A 24,721-nucleotide genomic window follows, 5' to 3' on the forward strand; every position below is an offset into this window, starting at 1 on the left:
TTTCTCCCTCCCATTGCTGAGAGGGAAGGGGGGGGGGGGGGGAGCAGAGAGCAGCTGCACGGTGCTCAATTGCCCTCTGGACTCATGGCACTCCAGCCCAATAATTTCTGCTTGAACTGGATCTAGATAAAGAGATGCTGTATAGTGATTTGAAGAGCTTAGATGGCAGAACATCTGCCATCTCTGAAGGTAGTGGTTAACTGCCCTCCTGGAGAAACACTGATTTCTCATCTCCAGCTGCTGGATCTTGCCAATCCTTTGCTTGCTAGATTAGTATGACTAAGGTCTAACAAATCCTCCAAAATCTTGTTCCACATGCAGCCTCAAAACGGACTGATCCTGCCTGAGGAGGAAGTTTATAAATTAATGATCAGCCTCCAAGGGAATATAGTATCTTAACCTCTGTGTATAGATTTCTTAACTCATCTACCCTTAACTGAGAATTTATCTCAGCTCACTAACAATTACACTATACTGACTAGCTGACTGTATGTATAGCTTCAAGTTTTAAAATTCATCTCCAGGCACCTGGCAGGATGGAAATGAGCTTGAGGGCAGGGGGAGAGCGGAGGCGGCAGCCACCATGAGCTCAGGGTTGTCAGCTGCAGGCGATCTGCTGGAGATGTTGAGTTGTGCGTGTGGGAAGTGCTCAAATATAGCACTCGTTTAAAAATCCGAGGAATTTAAAGCAGTCTTCTGGGGCCTCACTCCTTGTTTGGCTCCAGCAGTCCTGGCAGGGCCAATTCCAGGGTGTTCACCCGGGGGAAGTGTCAGAACGGGAAAGGCAGGGCACGACCCCTGTCCCGCACTTTGTGAGGGATGTGCCCGTGCCTGCAGGCCCGTCCCTGCCGAGGCAACGGTCAAGTACAGCGCAGTATTTCACTCAAACCGCCCCAGACCTGAGCAAACTCCAGCCGCTCCCGCCGGGGCCGCCCTCGGCTCCGGTTCCTCCCGGCTCCGTGCGGGCGCGCTCGGCCGGGCCGGCCCCGGGCCCCGCGGGAGGCGGTGGCCGGGCGGGCCGGGCCGGCGGCAGGGGCCCGTTGCCCGGCAACCGCCAGGCACCCAGGGGCGGGGTTAGCGCGGCGCCTCGTCGCGGTGCGATGACGCCATCGGAGCGAGCCGCGCGGGGGAGCGGGGAGGGCTGCGGCGGCGGCGGCGGCGGCGGCGGGGGGGCGGGGGGGGAGGCGAGGTGCGCGGGCCGGGACCTCTCCCCGCGGCGGTGAGTGCAGCCGGGGCCGCGTTTCGGCGGGGAGAAGCACCGGGGAGCGGGCGGGGGGGGGGGGGTGTCGGGGCAGCGAGGGGGCGGGGGGCGCCCCGGGCGGGGCGGGGCGGGGCGGGGCGGGGCGGGGCGGGGGAGAGAGAGAGAGAGCGCGAGAGGGAGGGGAGGGGCGGGGCGCGGCGCGGAGGGAGGGCGCCCCCTGGCGGCGCGGCGGGCGGGCCGTGCCATGTGGCCGTGCTGGCTGTGCCCGCAGGTGCCGGGCGCCATGGCCCCCCCCAAGGACATCATGACCAACTCGCACGCCAAGTCCATCCTCAACGCCATGAACGCCCTGCGGAAGAGCAACACGCTCTGCGACGTCACCCTCCGCGTGGAGCACAAGGACTTCCCGGCCCACCGCATCGTCCTGGCCGCCTGCAGCGACTACTTCTGCGCCATGTTCACCAGCGAGGTCGGTGCGCCCCGAGGCCGCGGGCTGCCCACCAGCCATGGGTGCTCCGCGGGTGGAGGAGGCAGGGCTGCCCAGTGCTCGGGCTGCTGGCTGTCAAGCTGCTCAGCAGCTGGGTCTGCATCCCTTCGTGCTGATCCCGGTGCCCTCAGGACCCCTCGGTGATGGCCCAGGGTCTCTCTGGAGCCCCTCATGGTGGCCCAGGAGCCGCTCACGGTGGCCCTGGGGCCCTCTGGATCCCCTCACGGTGATTCTGGGTCTCCTTACCGTGGCTCCAGAGCCCTTTATCATGACGTGGTAGGAGTTAGAGGCTGCAGTTGGGACCATGGTCCTGAATCACGATCTGCTGTGTTACCAGCCTGTGCACCAGAGAGCTGCCAGGCTGAGCTGGCAAACTGGAAGGCTTGGATATGTTTACTGATTTTTCTACTGGTGGCTCATGGTCTTCGTGCTTCTGAGTATCTTTCTTGCTGAGGGTACCAGCCCTAGTGCAAGGCTGTGTGAGCTGTGGTGTGCACCTTTGACTGGGTGGTGAATTAAGGCAGCCCTTTAAAACTGAAATGGAGGGTGTTTAATTCATGTTCTGGTCTCTGTTTCGCACTGGCTGATCAGCTCGTACATGTTGGGTTGTGCTGTTGCTCTTGTGAAGAAGGTATAACCTGCAGCACTGGGGTTGGGGGTGAGACTATAAACCCCGGTTGCTGTACTCAGTAAATCTCTTTTGTGAGGACCTTTGCTCTCACAGTACTTTACTGTATTGACTCACAATACCTGCATGATATTTTTCTGAATCACTGAAAGGTAATATTTGAGCTAAATCTGGCACTCATTTGTGTTGTTAAATGAGAGATGCTTTGCCTAGCTTTGTCTTTTATAAGTTTGAATCAGTCTTTGTGGCTTTTTCTTCTAGAAGATGCCTTCCTTATCCTAGAAAATTCCCCATTAGCAGGGAGAAAATTTATTAGAGTAGCTCAAAGGTCCTAAAGACCTCCGTGCTAGCCCAGTAGTCCTTGCAGGAGAGAATAATTTTCTTCTTTGTTTTATCCGGCTATGAACACTGTTGGCAGAGCTGTCTGTGTGCCTACTTCTTTCAGTGCTGTGTTGGGTGAGCAAGTGGCTTAGTTTTTATAGTCCTGTGCAAAGCAACCAAAGAAAGACATATGTGGGCTGACCACATACCAATATGTTTTCTTTCCACGTCTTCATAAAATCTGTAGATTTGTCAGGTTTATGCTCTTTCTCTGCATAAAGGAAATGTAATTTAAAAAAAGTACAAAAAGGAAATTCAGTCCCTGGAGGCTGAAGTTCTTTGTTTACCAATAGCTTCAAGGTGACAGCAGTATAGCAGACTGTCTCTGCTTCTTTGTGTTTGTCTCTATGTTTGTCAATGTTTTTGACTTCCTGGACTTTATCTAGGCCATCTACAGAGATATGATCACTCTGTGTGCTACAGGTAGTTCATTGTGGCTGCCAACAAAGGCTGAGAATTGGTATACTTGGGACTTAAGCTGAGATTATCTCTCCTTCCTACTTTATACTCTTATTTTAACTGTAACATTGTAGTGACGCTTTTCATAGATGTAATTCTTCCTAGAAAAATAAGTGCATCCAGTGGACGTGATTGCTCGATCTCTCATGCTCCCAAATTGCTTCTGCTTTTAAGGGGTTTACTTCTTTTGCTTAGTCTATATTTCTTCCAAATGTGGGGTTTTTTTTGTATGGAAACCCCAAAATGACAAACCTGCCAAGTGGCAGTCACAATTATTGAGTGTTTGTGGGAGAGCGTTCTTTCCAGGAAATGACAGCTTGGTAAGCCTCAAAGTGGACCTGCATCCTATGTGTGTCAGTGTCAAGTATGTTGGTGAGTGTAATGAGACAGCATTTGGTCACTCTCCAAATACTTGTGGGTAAAGTGTTTTGGCCATGGCTGTAACTTGAAGGAACGTAAGATGCTGTATTGCATAATGGACTGACAGTCTCTGCAAGAGCTTCCTTCACATTTCATTGCTGACCTCCTGCAAATTTGGGGACTGCTTGTCTCGGTGTAATGTGTGGCTTTTGTCAGACTTGGGCTACACAAGGCTTTGTTCAGAATTGATCCCTGGATTATGCCCTCTGTCATTCCTGATGTTACATCTGTGCATGTCCAGCACTGAGGCTGTCATCAGAGATTATCATCATAAAGAACTGCATTTGCCAATCCATGTGTCTCTAGTTTCCTTCCTTCTCTCACTTCTGACTAACGTTTACTTTAAAAAGTTCTGTCTTAATTGGTATTAACTTCTTCCCATTTTCTGTTCCCATTTTACAGAATGAGCAGAAGCCACTGATCACCTGTTGAACCCCTGGCTTTTGACAACACATTTTTCTGCCCCTGTGCTGAGTAGTGTAGGAAAACTGAAATGCCCATTAGTTTTACCTACAGGGTTCTTTCTTGTAATGAAAATTGAAGAGCAGTTTTAGCAAATGTTCCCCTGGATCTTACTTCTGCACTGTCATAACTGCCTTTGTTTGGACAAGTTAGCATAACTCAGGATGTGTCAAGATCTGATCATTGGCTCCACCTCAGAAAAAAAAATGGTCTGTCTTATCTTGGAGGATATGTTCTAGAAGTTGAAGGGATTTTTTCCCCCTAGGATGTGGAGAAATATTCTGAAAATAAACGACTTCTGTTTCCAGGTTATTACATGGTCATCTTCACTGTACTGTGAACACCTTCCAGAATGCAATGAGCCACATATTAGCACTGTTGTGCCAGCATTTCTTTTCCCCTATAGGTGAGAAAAAATTGGAGGGGTTTATTACAATATACTTTTGTGTATCTGCATTAGTGAAGGTGAAAACAAGAAGTTGCTCTGAATAAGAAAGTGGTTCCAAAATTTTAGGCCCGTTCTCCTGCAGAGTGAGTTGCATGATTTATGGATGCAATGGGAGACAGCAACATTATGTTTCACAACAGAGCTATGACCTGCAGCCCCTAACTTAAGGCTTTGAGCAACTTAGGGGTGAAATCCCTGATGTTTCCAAGTGACTCCCCTTAATTATGGGAATGTATTTTCCTGGATGATCCAGTTAATTTCTGGATCTGAACTGCTGCATACTTTTTATGACGTGTTAGAAATGTGCTTCTATTAGGGAGTATCAATTCCTTACTGCTTTACTTCCTGCTGGTTAGCAGAACTCTGATATTAAACAAAGAGGGGGCAACTAATCTGAAATTCTAATTGCAGAGATACATCTAATACCACTAAACACCTGCAAAAGAAAAGCTGCTTGTACTATGTTTTGATTAGCATTGTATAACTAATTTTGCATTGCTTCCAAGTACAAGTATGTGGATGTATTGATAAAAGAGGGACTCTCTCTGTCCCAACAGCACAGCACTAAGCACTGTATACAGTTCTAACACTGCATATGCAGTCTGGAGCTACAGCTCAGAGTCTTCATGGGATGTTCAGAATCAAGTTGTCTGCAGTGTGAGATCCTTCTTTAAGGTACAATGCTAGGAGCACAAGTTGTTCTGCATCACACATGTTATGTGAAGTTACTTGAAATATTTTCTACCTTCCAAGCAATCTTAGCACGCGAGTAAACTGTGAGCCATGTAACAACCAAGTAGTGAAGTGTAGCAGAAGTGCAAGAGAAACAGGAGGTGATCGTCTCTGTAGTATTAGTGTTGTCCCCATGGGTTGTGTTTCAGTCAACAGTATAAAGACAATATGTGCATGTCTGGTTATTGATTACTGAATATTGGAGTGGGGACAGGAGCTTCTTTACCAGCTCCAGGCCAATCTGTGAAGAACTGATTTCTACAGCTTGTACCTGATGCAGTGTAATACATTACCAGGAGGTCTGGTGCCCTTGTAATCTCCTGTCAGTAGACGTCTGTAACTTCTTATCCTCTTTCTTCTAAGTATGTATGGTCTACATCTCCATTTGCTTGTTGGAGTCATATGAGCATCTGTCTGATTGGTTCTGACCTTTCGTGACATCTGTGTCCTTTATCTGTTGTACCAAACAGCTTTGTCTTGTTTTGGGAATGTTTTGTCTAGCCCAAGTTAGGAACTCATTTTAGCTTCTAAATGCAATGCATGGCTTGTCATACATCAGGTCAGACAAGGTAATTGGCTGTTCTTTTCTGACTCTGGATGCCATAAAGTTTGTTCACTGTGTCAACAGACTTGAAAGGCCTCTTCCCTCAAATTACCTTGAGTATCACCATTACCTCCTGAGTTTCTCTTCTCTACTGTGAAGTGTATCTCTCTGGATTGTAAAAATGGCTCAGTCTCAGCAGAGACTCTTCTTCCCTTCTGCTGCTCTGTCATCGAATGCCTCTGCAGGAATATCCTTGACTGCTCTTATTTTCTCTATGTCTGTATTACCTCCTTTTTCCCCAACTGTGGCAGATTCTAAGCCAAGTGATCATGCTTTGATCATGCTTTCTGTTTGCTGAGCTCTCCTCAGTCTGTCTGTATCCAACTTCAGGTTCATTCTTGGCAAGAAGAGTCACGGGCCTTCATCTGAATCATGCTTGCACTGATACTGACTGCCACTTCAAAAGTCATGGGGGGAAAAAGGCTGGTTTTGCAGTGTGCTGCATGGAGACATCCTTCTGTTGAGGTCCATTCATATTGACGAGCTTGCAGCTATGTGCAGGATGTGATTAGTGAATCCAGCTGCTAGCCCACTGTTCATGAATCAACAGATGCTATGCCAGCAGCTTTGTGATGGATGCATTGAACCACAGAGCTGATGCTTTGTGAAATACAATCTGAGTTTTGTACTTATAGAGGTGCAAATTTGGTGGATTCACAGAATTTAGTGCTCCCCAAAATTGACTGTTGAGAGGGCAACATTTCTTGGAAAAAATAATTATTCCAAAATTATGTATCTTAGAGGTGATAAAACGGTCAGGGGACAAAGTCAGGATTGTGTAAGTACCATCGCTGTATCATTTTACTGTCAAATGTTTAAGCTAAACCTACGTTTAACCTTTAACTCTGAACTTCCTGTCCTATAAATTTGTAATTTTTGGGGGGAACCTTCACCATAAGCTTGAAGAATGGATCAGGAATTGAACAGTTAGGAAAGATTTTTATTTGGTTTGGGTTTAGAGTGGTGTGGTGAGGTGGGAACTCCATGTAAACTGCAGCGTATCAGACACATCCAGCCCAGGGACGTTTCGTCCCTGGAGTGCTCCTTGTAGTAAAGCTTGGAGTTACAACATGGAGGAGAGAGTTTATTTGTCTTACACAAATGACACATGTAATTTCTGACATCTCTAATCTCAGCTTTTTTATTTTCCTATGCAGTTTGACTGTCCTCCTGATCTGTAACGAACTTTGTCTCTTTTACTTACCTTACCAGTGAATTCTGTTGGGAAATTCTCTCCTTCCCCTTATCATTTCAGTAAACACAAGAAGAGAAAGGACAAATCTCTGAAACGTCTCTGACAGATCACATTTTTAAAAACTGCTGAGCGTTGTTGGCTTTTTGATCACATTACTGAAAAATAAACCTTTGTATCCCTTCTAATCTACAGCTTTCAGAGAAAGATAAACCCTATGTAGATATCCAGGGACTGACAGCCTCCACCATGGAAATCCTGCTGGACTTTGTATATACAGAAACTGTTCATGTGACAGTAGAAAACGTCCAAGAATTGCTCCCAGCGGCATGTCTGCTTCAGCTGAAAGGTAATTGCCAAGTATCAGCACAAATTGCGCAATTGCCGCTGTTTAGGGATTTGGTTTGTCTGACCTTCTGTAAATGGAAGACAGCTTGGGGGAGGCATGATATTTATAAGTACTTATGGGAACTTCTATTGTCTTGTGTGCTGTGGTCTCATTGGTAGAGGAACTGACCTGAGTGGAAGAAAAGATGATGAAGCAGGTTATTGTTCCATGCTTTGGGCTACTGTATTTCTGCGTGAAAATTCCCAAGAGGAATTGTGAGCTGTATAGCACATGTTACAGCTCAGTCAACTTGTAATAAGAAGCAAATCCTAGATGTTATTTGACCCACCATTATAGTATGTCTGGGTTATTAACAAACTGGTTGATGTCATTGGACATGCACCTATGGAGCTATCCCAGGCAGTTATCCCAAATCCCAGGCAATGATCAAAAAGACATTGGAGAAAAACCTAGAAATCTGGTAGGCCTATCCACTGTCATATACATCTTTTGTTTATAATCCATGAAGCTGAGTACAACACACAAAATTTGAGTCTTATTCTAGTATCAGATTTATTTAATTTTTGCATTTAAATAGAATAGGCAGAGATCAAAACAGCCCAAACACCTGGTCTACTGCTTAGTGTTTTCACATCCCTCCAAAGAAATATTTTGCATGTGTGTGTTTCTGTAGTATTTTTAAGCTTGTTATTTTGAGTTGGATTTTCATTATTGTTTAGAACTTGCTTTTCTGAAGCCCTTTCCAAAGCAGTGAATTGATAGTAAGCATGCAGTGCTCAATTCACCCCTCCAATTTTCCATAGGTGTGAAACAAGCTTGCTGTGAGTTTCTAGAAAGCCAGCTGGATCCATCAAATTGTTTGGGCATTCGGGATTTTGCTGAGACACACAATTGTGTTGATCTAATGCAAGCTGCAGAGGTCTTCAGCCAGAAACATTTTCCAGAGGTGGTTCAGCATGAAGAGTTTATCCTCTTAAATCAAGAAGAGGTTGAAAAGCTCATCAAGTGTGATGAAATTCAGGTAAAACCTGAAAAGTACCATTACTGTGCAAAGCATTGAAATAAAACATTGAAACCAGTCAGAAATTAGTCCATACTTCTAGGGTGGGCTTCTCACACAGTTCCTGAATTTGAAATTTAATTTCCAAGAAGCTTCTTCTAATGCTTTTAGCTATGTAATATGAAATTCATCAGTAACATGTAGCTTCTATGTAAGAATTTGTCACACAAGTGTTTCTTGCAAGTAAGACAATCAGTTAGTTACCTCTGCAGAGTTCTTGTTCCCTTGTCTTCTCCTTTCCCTGGAGGAGCTTTCAGAGGTTACAGAGACAAGTTGTCTCAATGCCTACATTTCAGAAATACCCCCAAGAGTTTAACTTCTATTTGTAGATCTTTGTAAGCTACTCAGCAGCACGAGGAATGCATGTGTCATCCCAGGCATTTGGGTGTCCTCTACTTTTGCAAGCAGCAGAATGCATGATGGTGCAGGGTAGTCTGACTCTTCAGGGAGTTATATGCAAATTTAGTTCCCTTAAGGTTGGTTTCTGGAGGATTTACTATTTGGCTGGAACCTGTCAAATACTTTTTTCCAAATTTTGTATGAATAGGTTGAACTTTCCTTGGTAATGGGGAGGGGACTTGATTTTTCTTTTTTTTTTTTTTTTTTTAATTGAGATGGACTTTCTCGAGAATTGGTGTTTGTTTCAGTTCTAAAAGTGATTGAAGCAATTATTCAGAGTAACATGAACTCTTAGAAGCAAACCAATGTAAGTGATATCCTTGGTGGAATTCCTGAAAAGCCAGTACAGGAGTAGCCAGAGAAGAAGTCTTGATGTATGCTTTGAAAGTGGCCTTCAGCCAAGCTGACATCCTCTCGTTAATAAGGCTTCTTGAGAAGGAGCATGCAAGATAGTGAAAGACCCTGGCACAGGCCGAGGTCAGCAGTGGAGAAAGGCAGAGTGTGTTTGGTGTTTAACAAGCCGCAGCTTTAATGCTGTGAGGGTTTGAGCTTATGTGGGTTGTGGTGAATACTGACATAATGCTTCTGGACAGTGAAGAGGAAATAATGAGGAACTTGAGAATGACCCAGCCAAACGAATCAGATGATCCACAGAGGCAAAGTAAAATTCATTGTGGATTGGAAGGACTCACTGAGGCCTTGCAGACACAGTGAGGTGTGCACGCACTGTAATGCCTTAAGAAGGTGAAGGAAGCAGATCCAGCTGTTGCCATGCCAGTGCAGAGGTGATGTGCTGTATCAGAGGGTACTGAGGGAGCACCTTCAGAAAATCCCCTGGCTGTTTGAGAAGCATAATGGCAGGTCTTTGCTGTGATGCTGTGCCTAGTGTTACTCCTCATGTATCAGAAAACAGAAGTGATTTCATTAACAACAAGACTGTTAAATATATCAGAGGAGAGTTGGTTCAAGAGGGAATAAAACAATATAGGATTATTGCATTTAAGGAGGAGGTGGGGAAAATTGGAAACAATTGAGTATTCTGCTCTTTTTTTGTGAGCTCTAATTGTCCTTTCTCTGTAATTCAAATGGAAAGGGGCCATTTCGGATTACACTGTAACAAATATAAATCAGTGGGTTGGAAGAATTGCATTATGTAATTAATCTCTGTGGCTCCCTGTGGTTCCCAACTTCAGAACATTCTGCAACAGACAGCTTGAAACTGAACGTCAGAGTGGACTGGTCATATATCAGTGGGAAGGCTCAATCCTCTTACTACAGTATCTCCTTTTATTTTCATATCTAATAACCTTTAAAAGACATTATGATACTAAATTCATATCTGATTTGCTTTTACGTTGGATGATCTGAAGACATGCAAAAATAAACCCAAGCCTAAATAATATATTATAGAGCTCTTTACATTTCCTTCACTTTTGGTAATCATAGATGTCCAGAACACCTGAGATTCTCTAAAAGTATCAAATTTAGATGGTTTAGTCAGTGTAGTCTCTGGAAGTGATGCAAGCACCAGTATGTGCTGATCCCAAATGGAGAGAGAAATAAACTAGTTGCAAAATAAAATGAACAGTAGAAATAAACAGTAACATTCATACCCTAGGGTTCTCCACTCTGAAATCCAGTTGTTTATAGTTTCTTAACTGTGGACTGAAATTAAAAAAAAAAACAAACTTAAATGTACCTGGCATAGCTTGGGTGTTAAAGGGGCAGTGTGTGGGCACGGGGTTGCAGGGGGCTAGGCAAGACACTGCTCCATAAAAGAAAACTCGATTCTGATCATCTTTATGATGGTACTTTGCCTTTTGCTGAACTGTACCGCCTGCTCCACTGAGAAGTCAGGGGAGCTGCCCTGCGAATTACTGCCCATCACTGCGCTCTCAGCAGTGGTGGCTCCCAGCTTCTGGCTCTGCTGGGCACCATAAAGCTCACTTCTCTGGCACTGGTGCTGCCAGCTGTTGATCTCGGCTGTAAGGAAAAAACGCCGTTTTAAGGAAAAGAAAATGAGGGAATTTCATAGTGCTTGTAAATACAGCTTATGGGAATTTCCATAACAGACTCTTACTTGAAATGTTCTGCTCTCTTGCTAGCTGTGAAGCAGTGTCAGCAGCCTGGAAGTTGTCTGTTCCATGGCATAGCTGAAATATTATCCCGCAGTCTGATCAGTGTGTGCCTCCTCTTTCCAGGTGGACTCTGAAGAGCCAGTTTTTGAGGCGGTTATAAACTGGGTGAAGCACTCAAAAAAAGAGCGGGAAGCATCACTGCCAGAACTGCTGCAGTACGTGCGCATGCCACTCCTCACCCCCCGCTACATCACAGACGTCATCGACACCGAGGTACCAGCAGCTCGGGTCCATGGACACAGAACAGCTGGGAGCCAGTATCTGTCTGTGATTGCCGTGTTCCCTGCTTAGACTCCTGCTGTCCTAACAGAACATTTTAAAAGCTGCTTTCTCTGCTGACGCTTCTTGATGCTGACAGTATGGAGCTGTCCCTGTTCAGCTGGAGTGCCCCCTGTTTTACTCAGTAGTAGTTTGCTGTGCCAGCAGTTACAGCATCCGACCTTTCAGTTAGGAGGGCACCCCATCCAGAGCAATTAGTCAGTTGTCTCCTCTGATATATGTCGCACCCTTCTGTTGCCATCTGTCATAGTTCCTAGCAAGTGCTTTCTGCCTTTCATTCATAAGTGCTAGCAGGTCTCTTTCTCCTGAAGGCTGCTGGTATGTGATCCTAGGGAGGAAATGGCTCCTCAGTTGTTTTAGATGCAGATGGCAAGCATGTACCCTTGAATGAGAAGGACAGCAGTTGGGTAGGTGCAGGGCCAATACACAGCTGAGAGCCATAGCTAATACTGCTTCTTTGTGTGGCTGGGGTGTTGCAGAGGGAAACCAAAATGTGGATGATGGTAAGAGATAATTAAGCTTTTGCAATGGAAGTTTAATTCCAGAGAGGAAGTGATGCTGACCCCATGCAAGGTTTGACAGGAAGGCACAGTGAAGTTCAAACCAGCATTCTGGTTTCGTGGTGATGTGAGGTAATCAGTGGTTACTAGCCCTTGTCACATGGCAGGTGCTAAATGTTGAATGACAGACTTCTCTGCATGCAGAAATGGCTGGTTTAGCAATCTTCATCTCTAATGTGATATAGCTGCTTTTTATGGATGTTCTTAAATAAGGGTAGCTAACAAGCGGTTAAGCTGTGCCGTAGCTAAAATGTGTTTAGTCAGATTGTTATGGTCCACTTTAAACTGAAATTGAAACTAATGCAAAAGGGACTGGTATCAAAACAATTAGCTCTGTTCCAAAACCAGCCTAAGATAGTATGCATACAGGGCCTTAGCTTTCTTCCTGCACAAGATGGCCTCTCCAGTCTGGAAGTGACACACTTTGGTGGGACATCATCATCTCAGGGCAGCATGGAGAGTAGAGTGTTAGCCTTGTGTGGCATCATCTGCTCTGAACACCTTGGCCTTCTTACATAAGCACCAAGAACTTGTAAAAATAAATCTTACTGCAGTAGCATATAGCACCCAACACCCAAAGGAAACTGAACAGTGAACATCCAGGGGAGGTTGGTCCAGGCCTTCAGCCATGGCACTGTGTAAGGAGGAGATGGGACTGTCCTTGGGCTGCAGTGGACCCTGCTTCTTTAAAGATGACCCTATTGCTTCTGTTGTCTCTTCATAGCTCCATGTCCCATGTGCACAGGGATCAAGCTAATAGATCCAGCTAAACTGCTTTGTTGTGCTGTTTCTTCTTTGATGGCAGGTGCATGCTGAGAGTTGATTACGTGGGGCAGATGCAGCTAAACTGATTTCAAGTATAGTTTCGCTGCCAGTCCCGTTTCTCAGAAATACTGCTGCTGGCTTAAATGTACCAGGAGTGGCTTTTCTTTAGTTTTCCAATATAGTTATTTTCATTATGGAACCTGCAGTGCCAGACTTTGTGTGAGAATTGAGCCATATCTTTTCAGCTGCAGTCCAGTCTTAAGTTGTCTTTGTATTTCCTTGCATGCAGTATTTGCACCATGACACTACTAGCAACAGCCTGCACACAAGTCATTTTTATGCTGTCTGAACTGATGAGAGTTGGCTTTAGGACAGTTCTTATGAGGAATCCTAAAATACATTGCATGTACCAGTGACTCATGTTTTTGCTCAGCCTTTTATACGATGCAGTCTGCAGTGCAGAGACCTTGTAGATGAAGCTAAGAAATTTCATCTTCGGCCTGAGCTCCGGAGTCAGATGCAAGGACCCAGGACAAGAGCACGTCTAGGTGAGCAGCAAAGAAAAGGACACTGAGGTCTAGGGCATTGGCAGGTATTGTATTATACACCACGTCTAGTGCCTTGTAATTGTATTGAAATGTTTCACAGCAGTAGCTTGTCAATCCACAGTCCCCAGTGGTACAGAAAGGGTACTGGGGCAAAGGACAGAGGTATGGGGTTTTTTTCAGTGCACAACTGCTTAGTGGCAATGTGGGGACTAGTTGGTTGCCTTTAATCCCAGATCTCTGCTGTAACCATAAAAACAGTTTTCTGAGTTGTTGGTGCCTCTAGATCTGTTTGTCTCGGTATGCAGCTGTCCAAGAGGCATGGGAAGAGTTTCTTCCTGTCTAAAAAGGCAGGTATCAGTGTCAGAAACAGAGAGAGCTGTGAGGTGAGAGACAGCTGTGCTACAGTAAAGATAAGTTTTCAACAGAGAATCTGAGAGGGGAAGGCACAGGGAGGGAGATGGAGAAGTCCCTCTTTCATTTCAGAGAGAGTTTTATTTTCTTTTTTCTCTAGCCTTGTTAAGGCAAATAAATGATGATTTCTTCCTCTATTTCAGTAATTCCTACCAAGCAGTCAATGAATTGTTAGGAGAATGCTTGGATTAGGGGCGTAAGCACTTGAGAGCAACATAAGCAGTAGGAATGACCTACAGAAGAAGGAAAAGTGTTTTAATGGCTTCTTTATGACTGTGGCTGTTCCTCACCTGACATCCCCTCTCTTATCTTCAGATTTGGTCTCTCTGGACTGTCTCTGCCATGCCTTTATCCTGGGCACACTCACAGTGCACTGCCATCGGTGCCAGCATTGACCACTCTTCCTGCAAGCAAACCTCCCTGCATGTTCTCCAGTGCTGCTGCTTGTGTAGTGGAGAGGGACCCTGAAAACCCCTTCGTGGCCATTTCCTGTCATTAACACTGGTTTGAGGGACAGGAAGCAGTTTAACCACTAAAGGAGGAGGGCAAATTAGGTTTGTCAGAGAGACACACTGATGAGATTTTTTTGGCCTGAAGGGAATGTTCTTATGATGTAGTTTGACCTCCAGCATAGTCCAGGCCACAGCACGTCTCCTGTTTTTGTGGGAACATCCTACATCAGGTTCAGTGACACCTGTCATTTTAGAAAGACACATTTTATTTTGTTCATAGTTGAAATGCTTCACCTGATAAAGGAGACATCACACAACTCTTTTATTGTTTAATTATACAGGCAAAAGCTGTGTACCTTATTGCTAAGCTTCATCTGCTGGATTCATCCCTACCTTTTTTTAATTGATTCAATACCATCTATCAGCAATGCTCTTATCACGGTCACTTACAAACCGTGGTCAAGTTGTGTATTAACTTTCTATGGAATAAACTGAAATGATTTCACTTTTAGATGTTACACTGGACAGGAGGCTTTCCAAGTTGTTGTGGGAGCTTTTTGTGAATCATTCCCAGTTATGGTTTTTTATATTCTCCTTCATATGAGGTGACAGGGTCTTGCTAAATCTTCATTGCTTGCTGTTTGGTCCTTCTGCAATGAAAAGCTGATCAGTTCTAAACACTAGTAAAACTCCCTGTTACAGAAAGGGTTCAAGGGATCCAGGGGATGCTCATCTATTTTTAAAACTATGATAGAAGCCTACCTTCAAGGCAGTTGTTACAAGGGAAGTTAAAACTCTCCACGTCATAAGTGTTATTTAACAGTCACGGAGAAAATAAGAAAAATTCAGGGATCATCTCAGAGAAAAGAAAGAGGAAAGGCAACTGTGAAATAAAAAGCATAAGACTTAAGAGACAATTACTGGGAAAATGTTTCATAAATTTTTCAGGCTTTAGTCAGCCTGGCTTATTTCTTGGTGAAGTGGTGAACAAAGGTGCCATCTGGTCTGGACATCACTTACAAACGAGGGGAGAAGGCCTTGTTTTGTGAGGAGGCTGCAGGGAAGCAGCCATCCTCCTTCAGCTTTCATGGGGTGGTAAGAGGTTTGTTAAAAATTCATGGAAAGAATACAGAAGAAGATATAAATGAGCCAACTTCAGCACCTAACTTAGCCAGCTAGTTGTCTCAATTCTCAGTGCCTCTAATATTAGGAGGAACAGCCCTACAGCAGACACCTCCAAACACCTGAGTTAGTCTTACTGCCACACGCCCTGGAATAGTTTCTCTCTCTTCTTCCCCACTGAAGATAGAGGGAGTCCAAGCACCTCTAGCCAGGTTAGGTGCCTGCTTCAGAGTAGTGATAAAAACAGGGATTTAGAGGCAGCTTGTTGCACTAAGGAAGGTTCAGTGTTTCTTCAGGTGATTCCCTTGAGGGTGACCCTTTGGTTGTGAAGGGACTGACTCGACTTTGCTTTCCTTCTTTGCTCTAGGAGCTAATGAAGTCCTGCTTGTGATCGGTGGCTTTGGCAGTCAGCAGTCACCTATTGATGTCGTGGAGAAATACGACCCGAAGACTCAGGAGTGGAGTTTCTTGCCAGTAAGGGACCATTCTTGACCACGACTGGGTTGAACAGGCTCTGATCAAACACTGATCCTGTAGCATCAGCTATATAACGTTCCTCTTTGGGCTATCCTTTGCTTAGATTTTCTGCTTAGAATTCTGACAGAAATTCTGTAGAGTTGCTGAGATTTACATAGTGAATGCTGAAACCACTTCAAGTTTGCAGATTTTCTAAGTAAGCTTTGTGTAAGAGGTGGTTGTCATATATCTAATAAGATGAACCTACAGAATCCCACATCTTTGTTACGGGAGTGAGAGCTATCATGTTTCTTATCAAAGGGGTGTTAAGATTTGAGGTTACTGATGATAATTGAAATGTCAATAGGAGCAGTATAATCAGTCCTGCTTTCAGGCAGGCTGCGTGATCTCTCTGGTTTCATTGTTTCTGAGCATAATGGGAGGTAATAAGGAAGAAAGAATTCCTGCACTGAGGACTACTTCTACCCAAATTTAAAATCACCTTTATCTGTGTGAAATGATGAAGAACTGCGTCTTCTTTAATATTGCAAATCACAGAAGACCCAGTATCACCTGATGTCCCAAAATTTTGTTCTTTTTGGAGGCTGAAAGCTTCAGGTATTTTCATCAAATATTTTGAGTCTCCACATTTTCCCATTAACAGTCTGCAGGGAGCCAGTGGGAGGCACACAAACCTCCAAGATGCATCAAGGATTCAGTAGCAGCATAAGATAAATGACATTTAATGCAAAATATTTTAGTGCAAAAAGACCTGGCCATGAGAAGAGAGCATGGCAGAGAGAGTACAGGCAGAGGAAGGCAGATGCAGTCGTTGAGGTCGTATCCCTCAAATTCATAGTGCTGTTTGCCGCTGTGGTAGCGGGCCGTTTTCCAAAAGAGCAGCAAAAGAGGATGGAAGAGCAGCAGTTGGTATCCATGCACCGGTGTTATTTTCTCTCCTTCACCTTTTTGTTCTTTGTACTGTTTTAGAGCATCACCCGTAAGAGACGCTATGTTGCGACAGTGTCCCTGCATGATCGGATCTATGTGATTGGGGGGTACGATGGTCGCTCTCGTCTCAGCTCGGTGGAGTGTTTGGATTATACCTCGGATGAGGATGGTATCTGGTACTCCGTGGCTCCGATGAACGTGCGGCGAGGCCTGGCGGGAGCCACGACCCTTGGAGGTACGTCCTGGTCACCGTCCTGACAGGGCAGAACAGCCTGTTCAGTTCTTGTCCTGAAATGCCCCGAGCTGGTATGTGCAGAGTGGGATGGCTCTGAGGGAGGAGGTGAGTCTGAAATTCTGCCTTCTCATCGTTTGGATGTAGAAATGGAAAACTTGCCCACGTATCCTGAGAGGAGCTCTGCCTCCACTTCATTCTTACAGCATGTGTCTATGCATCAAGGGAAAGGAACTCTGAGGGATTATGGAGTGGGAGGCTCTCAGGGTGGTGACAATGTCGCATATTACTGAGCACAGGACACCAAGTATAGCAATAACCATCCAGCACTGGAGAGAGGCTGAAACTGGAGCATGTACAGGCAAGAATTCTTAGGACAAACTTGGAAGAAGAAAACTACTGAGCAAACCAGAACACTTCAGCTTGCTTATGCTGGCAGAGCAAAGGCCAGCAGGGAATATGATTGTTCTCTATACGTATAACCTGGCACGGGAAGGAAATGGGCAATGTAAGAATTGAATAAGAACAAATGGTTATAAACAGGCCAGGAAAAAGTAAAGTTGGAGCGGAAATGAGAGGAAGTTTTCTAGCCATTAAAATAGAAATCACTCTAGTGAATATTATGTGTTTTAATGCTTATATTGTAGTATCTTCTTAATAATTAATATTGGTTAAATGTTAATCATTTAGATTGTTAATAATCTATTATAACAAAAATTCTGTTAAAAACGCAGCTGCTTTGAAGATGGCAGATTTGTGAAAGCATTGCATGAATTAGGTTCTCCAGTATAAGAGACTGATCTTGATGATCAAACATGTCTTTTGGATCTTTTTTCCTTTTGCTAAATGTGTGTTTCCTACCTTGTAAGCATTTACTCTGGGGAAGTGCTGACATGACACTACGGATAGGCAGGGTTTGGGCATGGCAGTGTTTCAGTAGGTTCTGCAGCATGGGAAAAATTACTGAGGTGTGCATGTTCTCTTTCATCCCTCAGCAAGAAGCAGATTTGAGGGCCAGATGGGTTTGATGTTTTTGTTTGTGGATCTGTGTGCAGGCTAATGCAGTGAGCCAAGGTGAGGAAGCTGGGTTTGTCTTGGCTCCAAATATGCCAAGATCTGTAGTTGTTCCTGTATTCTGCAGTTCATGCTGTAGTTTTGCTCCGTCTGTGAGGGCCTTCTTGCTCCGTGTTCATGCTTGATACCTGACTCACTGAGACCAACCTCTGTCTAACAACGTTGCAGACATGATCTATGTTTCCGGTGGGTTTGATGGAAGCCGACGTCACACCAGTATGGAACGATACGACCCGAACATTGATCAGTGGAGTATGCTGGGAGACATGCAGACAGCACGGGAAGGAGCAGGGCTTGTTGTAGCTAATGGAGTTATCTACTGCCTGGGTAGGTATCCTTAGGACCTCAAGGCATTCTGCAAATACTCTCTTTTTACAGAAATGACAGTGCAGGTGCTCTGTGCAGAGCACCAGTTATGTCATATCCAGGTGAGAAGGTCTAACTTCACCGCACTGGGCACTGCACAGCTCTGTCAGCAGATGCAGCCTGTTCTCACCCTTACCAGCACGATGGCTTAGGCTGGAGCTGCCGTATAACTACAGTCAGTGCTGTCAGAAGCAAATGGGACACAGTCAGCCAACATCTGAGGGGTGGCTGAAGCGCAGGGGATGAGCAGTGCCAACTGAGGTTTGTGTGGACTGGGCAGCAACTAAGATGCCCTGGAGATGAAGCAGATAGCTTCGGGGCAGAGGCTGCATCTGCTCCACACAAAGCAATGCCGACTGTAGTGCTCCAGAAATGTATCCTGAACCATATGTTTTCCAGCTCTTTTCTGGAGCGCTCATTTCATTTTCAGAGACCCACACCAGCTGCAAATATGGTGAGAGTGCTAGAGGGCGAATCACTTGGAAGACTTCAGTAAGCTTGTTCTGTAGATACACCTTCTGGGCCCAGAAGAGGCAGGCCCGGCACTGTACCCACATTTGTTGCAGTCCTCTTCTTGGGGAGTCACAGATATTGGGCACTGGTTTATGGGTTTCACTTCCCTCTCCCAAATTCCTCTTCCTCACACTGTCACCCAAAGCAGCCGCCAGCACGCCGCTCCTTTGCTGAAGCTGCACAATGAGTTTTCTTTGTATCTTCTTGTGAAACAGCTCTTTGAGACATCCCAGCCTACACTCCGTAGCCTCATAGCGTCAGCTGGTGGCTGCGGGCTGCAGCACACAGACCCTGAGCCAGCGCCAGGTCTGGAAGCTGTCCATCTCCTGTAGCAGGACGGCATCAGCACCCTCAGAGGCAGCTTTGGGCAGCGCAGTGCTAACCTGCTTCTACTGGTTTGGAGAAGTGATGCTCTCTCCCAGGGCAGTGCAGGGGCAGAGCTTGCTCTGAGCTGGCTCCGGTCTGGCATTGCAAGCTGCAGAGATCCTCTTCGTTCTGCCAGCCCCGGCATGCTGCGGGTTGTGCTGGTCGCAGTGCAGCGCTGTAGTAAAGGTGAACCAGGCATGTTAGTACTTTCTACACAGAAAACATTTTCCAGAAGTCAGACCCATGGTTTGCTCCTGTATTTTTTCAGGTGGCTACGATGGGCTGAACATACTGAATTCTGTAGAGAGGTATGATCCCCACACTGGACACTGGACAAACGTCACCCCAATGGCCACTAAGCGCTCAGGTAAGAGCCCACAGTGCCTTGAGGTCAAAATGTTTTGTGCTGCACTGAGGAAGCAGTCACTGCTGCCTTGTTCTGCTGCCCTGGAAGATGTTGACTGGTCCCGGTGGGTCGTTTTGCTTTGAGAAGGGATGATTTTAGGATGTGTTGACTTAACTCCCCAAGAGAAAGATTCATTTTCACATGCCTGATGTCCCCATCCCATGCTAAGATGTGTATAGAGGAATATGGGGGGGGGGGGAGGGGGGAAGGGGGGTGGCAGGTTATAGGTTACAGGGAGGGAGGGGAAGTCCTGTGTGAGTTCCATAACTAGAAACAGTGCACAGCTTGGAGAAAAGCTAGCAAGGCACAAACTACAGGCCATAGTGCAAGGTGATGGGACAGTTTGCTAAGTTGGTGCTCATCAGCTGCACAGGATATGGCAAAGGCAGCAGTGCTCAGGCAGGCTGCTCCCTCACCTGCACTCTCGTTTGTGAAATGCTGGGCCTCAGCTCCTGGGGCAGCAGTAACGCAGAGAGCCACCCTGCCAAAGCAGTGTCACACCGCAACAGTCTTATGCTAATGACTTGAAACATGGTGCAGTCACACATTAATTATCCCCCCACCACCTCTTGGTTTGTCTTTCCTGCTGGGCGTTGCATCTGAGCTTTAAGTCTGGCAGCTGTACCTAGGAGAAAAATACAGTTTAAACCCTACTTGTGGAACAACTTTCTGCCTCAGCTGTCCTTCATTTCTCAAAGGAGTTCCTGTGGGGCTCATGCAGCTCCTGTGTGCTCAAGTGTTCGGCCTCTGCTGCTGCACTGTGCCTCAGGCCGCCTGCCCCAGATCTTCACAGTCAGGCTAGTGAGCAGCTGTGGCCTTGCTCAGCCACGTGTGGATGGGCAGGATGCTCAGTGCCTCCACAGCTCTGTGGTTGTCAGTGGAGTAGTTCTGCTGTGCTTACAGGCCCTCTTTCAAAACCCTTTTGAAGTTGCTTTTTCTCTAGTTCTTTCATTAAATGTCCTTTATAATTAGCCTCGGCAGCTTTGCTTGTCTGTTCTTTGCTACAGTGTTCTTGTTTAGGCACAAGTGCTGGTTACTCAGTTAAAACTGGTCTCTGTTCTAAAAACATTTAAACTTTATTGTGCCTGCAGTGGCATTCACCAAAACCCCAAGCTTTAAATATTTACTCCTGTGACAGGGCTATTCCTGTTAGGTGTGGGCTGGAAAGTACTTACCATATGCCAAGAATGGATTTGATTTAGAAGTTGGTTGCCTTCCACGTCCGGAAAGACCCCACATTCAAACATGATAAAATCTAATGGATTTTCCTGCAGCAGAGGCAACATGCGAGACCTATCCACCAATCTCTAGAAAGATGAAGGATGAGACAGCTTCCCCCATGGGGTCTGTTGTGTGCTCCAGAGAAGTTGGCTTCGGGCAAGGCCAAAAGCAAAGAGTTCAGGGGAAAGCCGTTTTTAAGAAGCATTTCCCAGGTCCTTGTTCGCTTCCCACAAGACTTGGAGGCTTTTGGTAGCGGTACCTTGGCCCGCAGAGCAGACTCCTCAGTGCCCCAAGCGATCAGGAACATTGGGAGGCTCTTGACCCCAGCGCTGCCTCAGCCAGGTTACTTCCTCAGTGCTGTGACCTGGAGCACCAAGATCTGAGGCAGGGGTGCGCCCAAGAATGTTTTTTGGCTCAAATTTTCGCGCTGCCACTCTGTAGTACTCACACCCCAAACTCAGCTCAGTAGCTCAGATACCAGTTGCACTTGCAGCCTCCCTCTTGATAGTAGTTCCAGTCCATCCTGGTGACCTTGGACCCTGTAGGACTCCTTTTGCCCTAAGGCTTTGACACTCTTTCTGGAGCTGTCTGCATGTGAGTCTTTGAATTCCAAGACCAGGACTAAAAGTTATCTTGCATTTATTCATGGAGATTGTGTCCTCCTTATTTGTTTTTATCTCTTAGGACAGATTCTGGAGGTAGGCTACCCCGCAGAAGAAACCTAGGCTATATTGCATTGCTAGACCTGACTTCCCTGCTTAGGCCTTGGTCTGGTCTCTCTTCTCAGCTGTCAGAGCCCACTGGGGCAGCCTGGCTGTTCCCAGCTGTTTTGGTGCTCTCAGCAAGGACAGACAGTGAAAATGAGGTTGCATTTAGTGGAACAGAAAGTCTCTTATAACCCGTTTGTAGAAGAAACAGATCAGTGCCCAAGAGCTGCAGGGTAGCTGGCTTGTTTCCTTCAGGATATTCATCAGTGCAGTAGGTACATGTTGATGGTAACAGCCTGACAGGGTTTACTCTGCTCTCAAGATACAGCTTGACACAGCAGCAGCTGTTGGCAAGAGCACCTAAGGCCACCATGTGCACTGTTGTCTTACTGTGTTCTTTGGTGCTTTACCTGAAGGGGACTGCAGATGAGGAACAGAGGCTCGTGGATGTTTATTTTCTTCTGTTGTCATAAATTCCCAGTTGGGCCAACTGTATCATTGACTGCTTCTCCCGTGAGAACAGCCATTCAGACAGATGCTTCAGCCACTTACGCCTCTGTGACTGTGCAGTGGACACCAGTTTTCATTTCCCTGCCTTCCAGAGGAGCAATGTCAAAGAAATCCTTCCTCCAGCTTTACATGGAGCAGCATCATTCTCCCTGCTACAACCAGGGGCTCGGTGACACTAGGGAGCCAGAAGCACCAGAGAAACCTGTCCCTGTGGTGACAGAGTCCCAGCTACCCTCCAGCAGAGCGAACCTTGCGCTGGTCTGTTCAGGGGGTTGGGGTGTCGTTCAGCCAAGGTGAAGATTTCGTGCTGCTAGTGCTGCCCTGGCTGCAGTGTTGCTCAGTCCCCCTTATGGCAGAGATTCAGCAACAGTTGGTAGCGTTACAGGTTTTCATGTGTCGTATTGGAGACAACAATGGAAGACACTGAGTTAAGACAGCTCTTGAGTGGGAGATATAAGAAAATGTTCTCTGAAGAGGGAGGAGCTGACCTAGTTCAGGCTTGTAACAGCAAGGCCCAGGCACGGTGCTGATGGTGTCACTCACGGGTGTAACTGCCATCTTCTCTTTCTCCAGGGGCTGGCGTGGCTCTGCTGAATGACCATATTTATGTAGTTGGTGGGTTCGATGGGACAGCACACCTCTCCTCCGTGGAAGCCTATAATATTCGCACTGATTCCTGGACAACTGTAACAAGCATGACAACCCCCCGCTGTTACGTGGGGGCCACGGTGCTGCGGGGAAGGCTGTATGCAATCGCTGGGTAAGCGGCTGCCCTGGGCTGGAGAGGGAGATGCCCTGTGTCTGCTGGAGCAAGTGAGCTGAGGTGACGCAGCCTGCTGCTCTGGTTCAGCTGGCCTCTCCTCGCATTTACATTTCAAGCCTTACGAGAGAAGACAGCTCGCAGAGCCGCCGTGCCCAGCCTCGGTAGGAAGCGTGATGGTCCAGGGCCAAGACAGGCAGGAGAGTGGCAGCAGACAGCAAAAGGGAGCCTAACACATTGCTTTCATTTCAGGCCATTCCTGCTGCACACAGCTGTCCCGCCTCCCAGGGAGGGCTCTGAACGCCCCAAACTCTTCCTCCTGCAGCACCCCTCACCTGTAGCTTTCTGTCCTTGCAGATACGATGGCAACTCACTGCTGAGCAGCATTGAGTGCTATGATCCCATCATTGACAACTGGGAAGTGGTAACCTCCCTGGGGATGCAGCGCTGTGATGCTGGAGTCTGCGTCCTGCGGGAGAAGTGATCTGGAGGGAACTTACAAAGAAGAACATCCTAAAAAGGCTCGGCTGGAGGAAGAGTCCCAAGTGATTTGCAGTGACTGTTCTTGAGAGTTGTGGATGCTGTGGAAATAGGCACCAGAACAGCAGCTTTCTGTGCTGCTTTCGACTGGAGCATGTGCATAAATGTGTTATCTCGGCAGTCATTTGAAATCAGGGTCTCTGTGTGAAGCTGGAGAGAGCTGATAAAGTAGGTCAGGAGAAGCTGCATTCTCTGCTGTTCCTGTGGCTAAGTCTGTCGGCAGAGCAGAGATGCCCCCAGCCTTGGCATCAGCTAGCCTGGTGAATGCTTCCAGGGACATGTACATACAACTGGGCGGTCTCCTCAGCCACTGCAGGTTGCTCTCAGCCACGTGGATGTGTGAGGATGAACCCAGCTGCTCTTATGTTCCAGCTTCAAATCATCTTGTACATACTGAATGTTCAGACATGCTCCTCAAGCGCACATCAGTGCAGAGCCAAATTGAGTGAGCATGTGTAAGGGGGTCCTGCACTGTAGCTGTGTCTGCAGGTTCCTCACAGGTCTGCACACAAAAGGAGTCACGGACTAAAGCTGTCAACTACTGAGACCCAAAAGCCTGAGGCTGCAGGGGGCAGAGGGCAGGGGGAAGAGCTCGTTGCCTGGTGTAGAAGCAGGTCTGCAGCATTTGTGCTCTGATCACGGGGCTCAGCAAGGTTCATCACATCATATTCTCCTCAAAATGCTCGAAAGACCCAGCTGCAAAGTGCTGCGTTTTCTGGCAGCAAGAGCCTTGCTGTGATGCAGCAGTGCCTGCTCCCACCCCTGTGGGGAGGTCATCTTGCAGGGACTGAAGCCCTGGGAGTAGGGACACAAGTGCTACTATCCACAGAGATCTTGCTGGTGAGTGACTTGGGCTTCATCCCTGGACAGTCCTCTGTCCAGCACACCCACGTCAGCTTTTCAGGCAAGTTCATTGTGTTGATTTTCCTTTTATCTAGGATTTTTCTGCTTCCAGGGCCATTTTGGAGTGACATCCAGGATTCTGATCTGCCCTTTGTTCTAAGTTGTTTATTCCCCTGCCTTGTAACTCCACATCCTCTTACACTAGCTACCCTTCACCTGCCCCACAAACCCCAAGTGAGAGCTTCATCACTGGCTCACTAGAGCACTCTCTCCTCAGCATGTCTCCTGCCTTGCTCCGTCTCTGGGAGCATGGGCTCCCCTCCGCCATCAGCTTGGCCCCCGCAGTGCCTGGGCTCTGTGTAGTGCTGCTCGTTGAGCTTACTGCTGACTCCTTGCTTGGGGGACAGGGTGGGATCAGGGACGTGGTAGCATGACTTAATTATGCACTTTCAGCCAACGCTCTGACCTTCTGCGTTTGTTTCTGTCACACAAGTGTTCTGTGGTTTTGTTTCCTATGTTTATTTTTTAATGAAAATATAAATAAAATATTTCCTGAGCCAGTGGGAATTGAGCTTCTGTTCTCTACCTTCAAGCCATTTGTCTAACTAGTGGTGGGGGGAGTATCTACAAACCCTGTGTTACACGGGCATCCACCGTCAGCTGTGCCTCTGCCCTGCAG

At 46.6% G+C, this 24,721-nt stretch overlaps 1 protein-coding gene across 2 annotated transcripts; it reads left to right on the forward strand.

The window, feature by feature from the left end:
• The first annotated feature begins 1,165 nt into the window (after positions 1 to 1,165).
• KLHL12 (kelch like family member 12) lies at positions 1,166 to 24,602 on the forward strand. 2 transcript variants are annotated; one of them, XM_042800065.1, is made up of 12 exons: positions 1,166 to 1,219; positions 1,473 to 1,670; positions 7,210 to 7,363; positions 8,167 to 8,384; positions 11,024 to 11,173; positions 12,998 to 13,112; positions 15,465 to 15,571; positions 16,544 to 16,739; positions 17,979 to 18,137; positions 19,324 to 19,422; positions 22,473 to 22,659; positions 23,017 to 24,602. In XM_042800065.1, the coding sequence occupies exons 2-12, from the start codon at positions 1,485 to 1,487 to the stop codon at positions 23,141 to 23,143; spliced, it is 1,698 nt and encodes a 565-aa protein (XP_042655999.1). In that variant the 5' UTR covers positions 1,166 to 1,219; positions 1,473 to 1,484; the 3' UTR covers positions 23,144 to 24,602. The 2 variants fall into 2 exon arrangements, with proteins under 2 accessions (XP_042655999.1, XP_032857864.2); XM_033001973.2 differs by lacking the exon at positions 1,166 to 1,219 and having other exon boundaries at positions 1,408 to 1,670.
• The last annotated feature ends 119 nt before the right edge of the window (positions 24,603 to 24,721 follow it).

Source organism: Tyto alba, unplaced genomic scaffold (genome assembly GCF_018691265.1).
Source record: "Tyto alba isolate M040663 unplaced genomic scaffold, T.alba_DEE_v4.0 Super-Scaffold_30, whole genome shotgun sequence".
Lineage (NCBI taxonomy): Eukaryota > Metazoa > Chordata > Aves > Strigiformes > Tytonidae > Tyto > Tyto alba.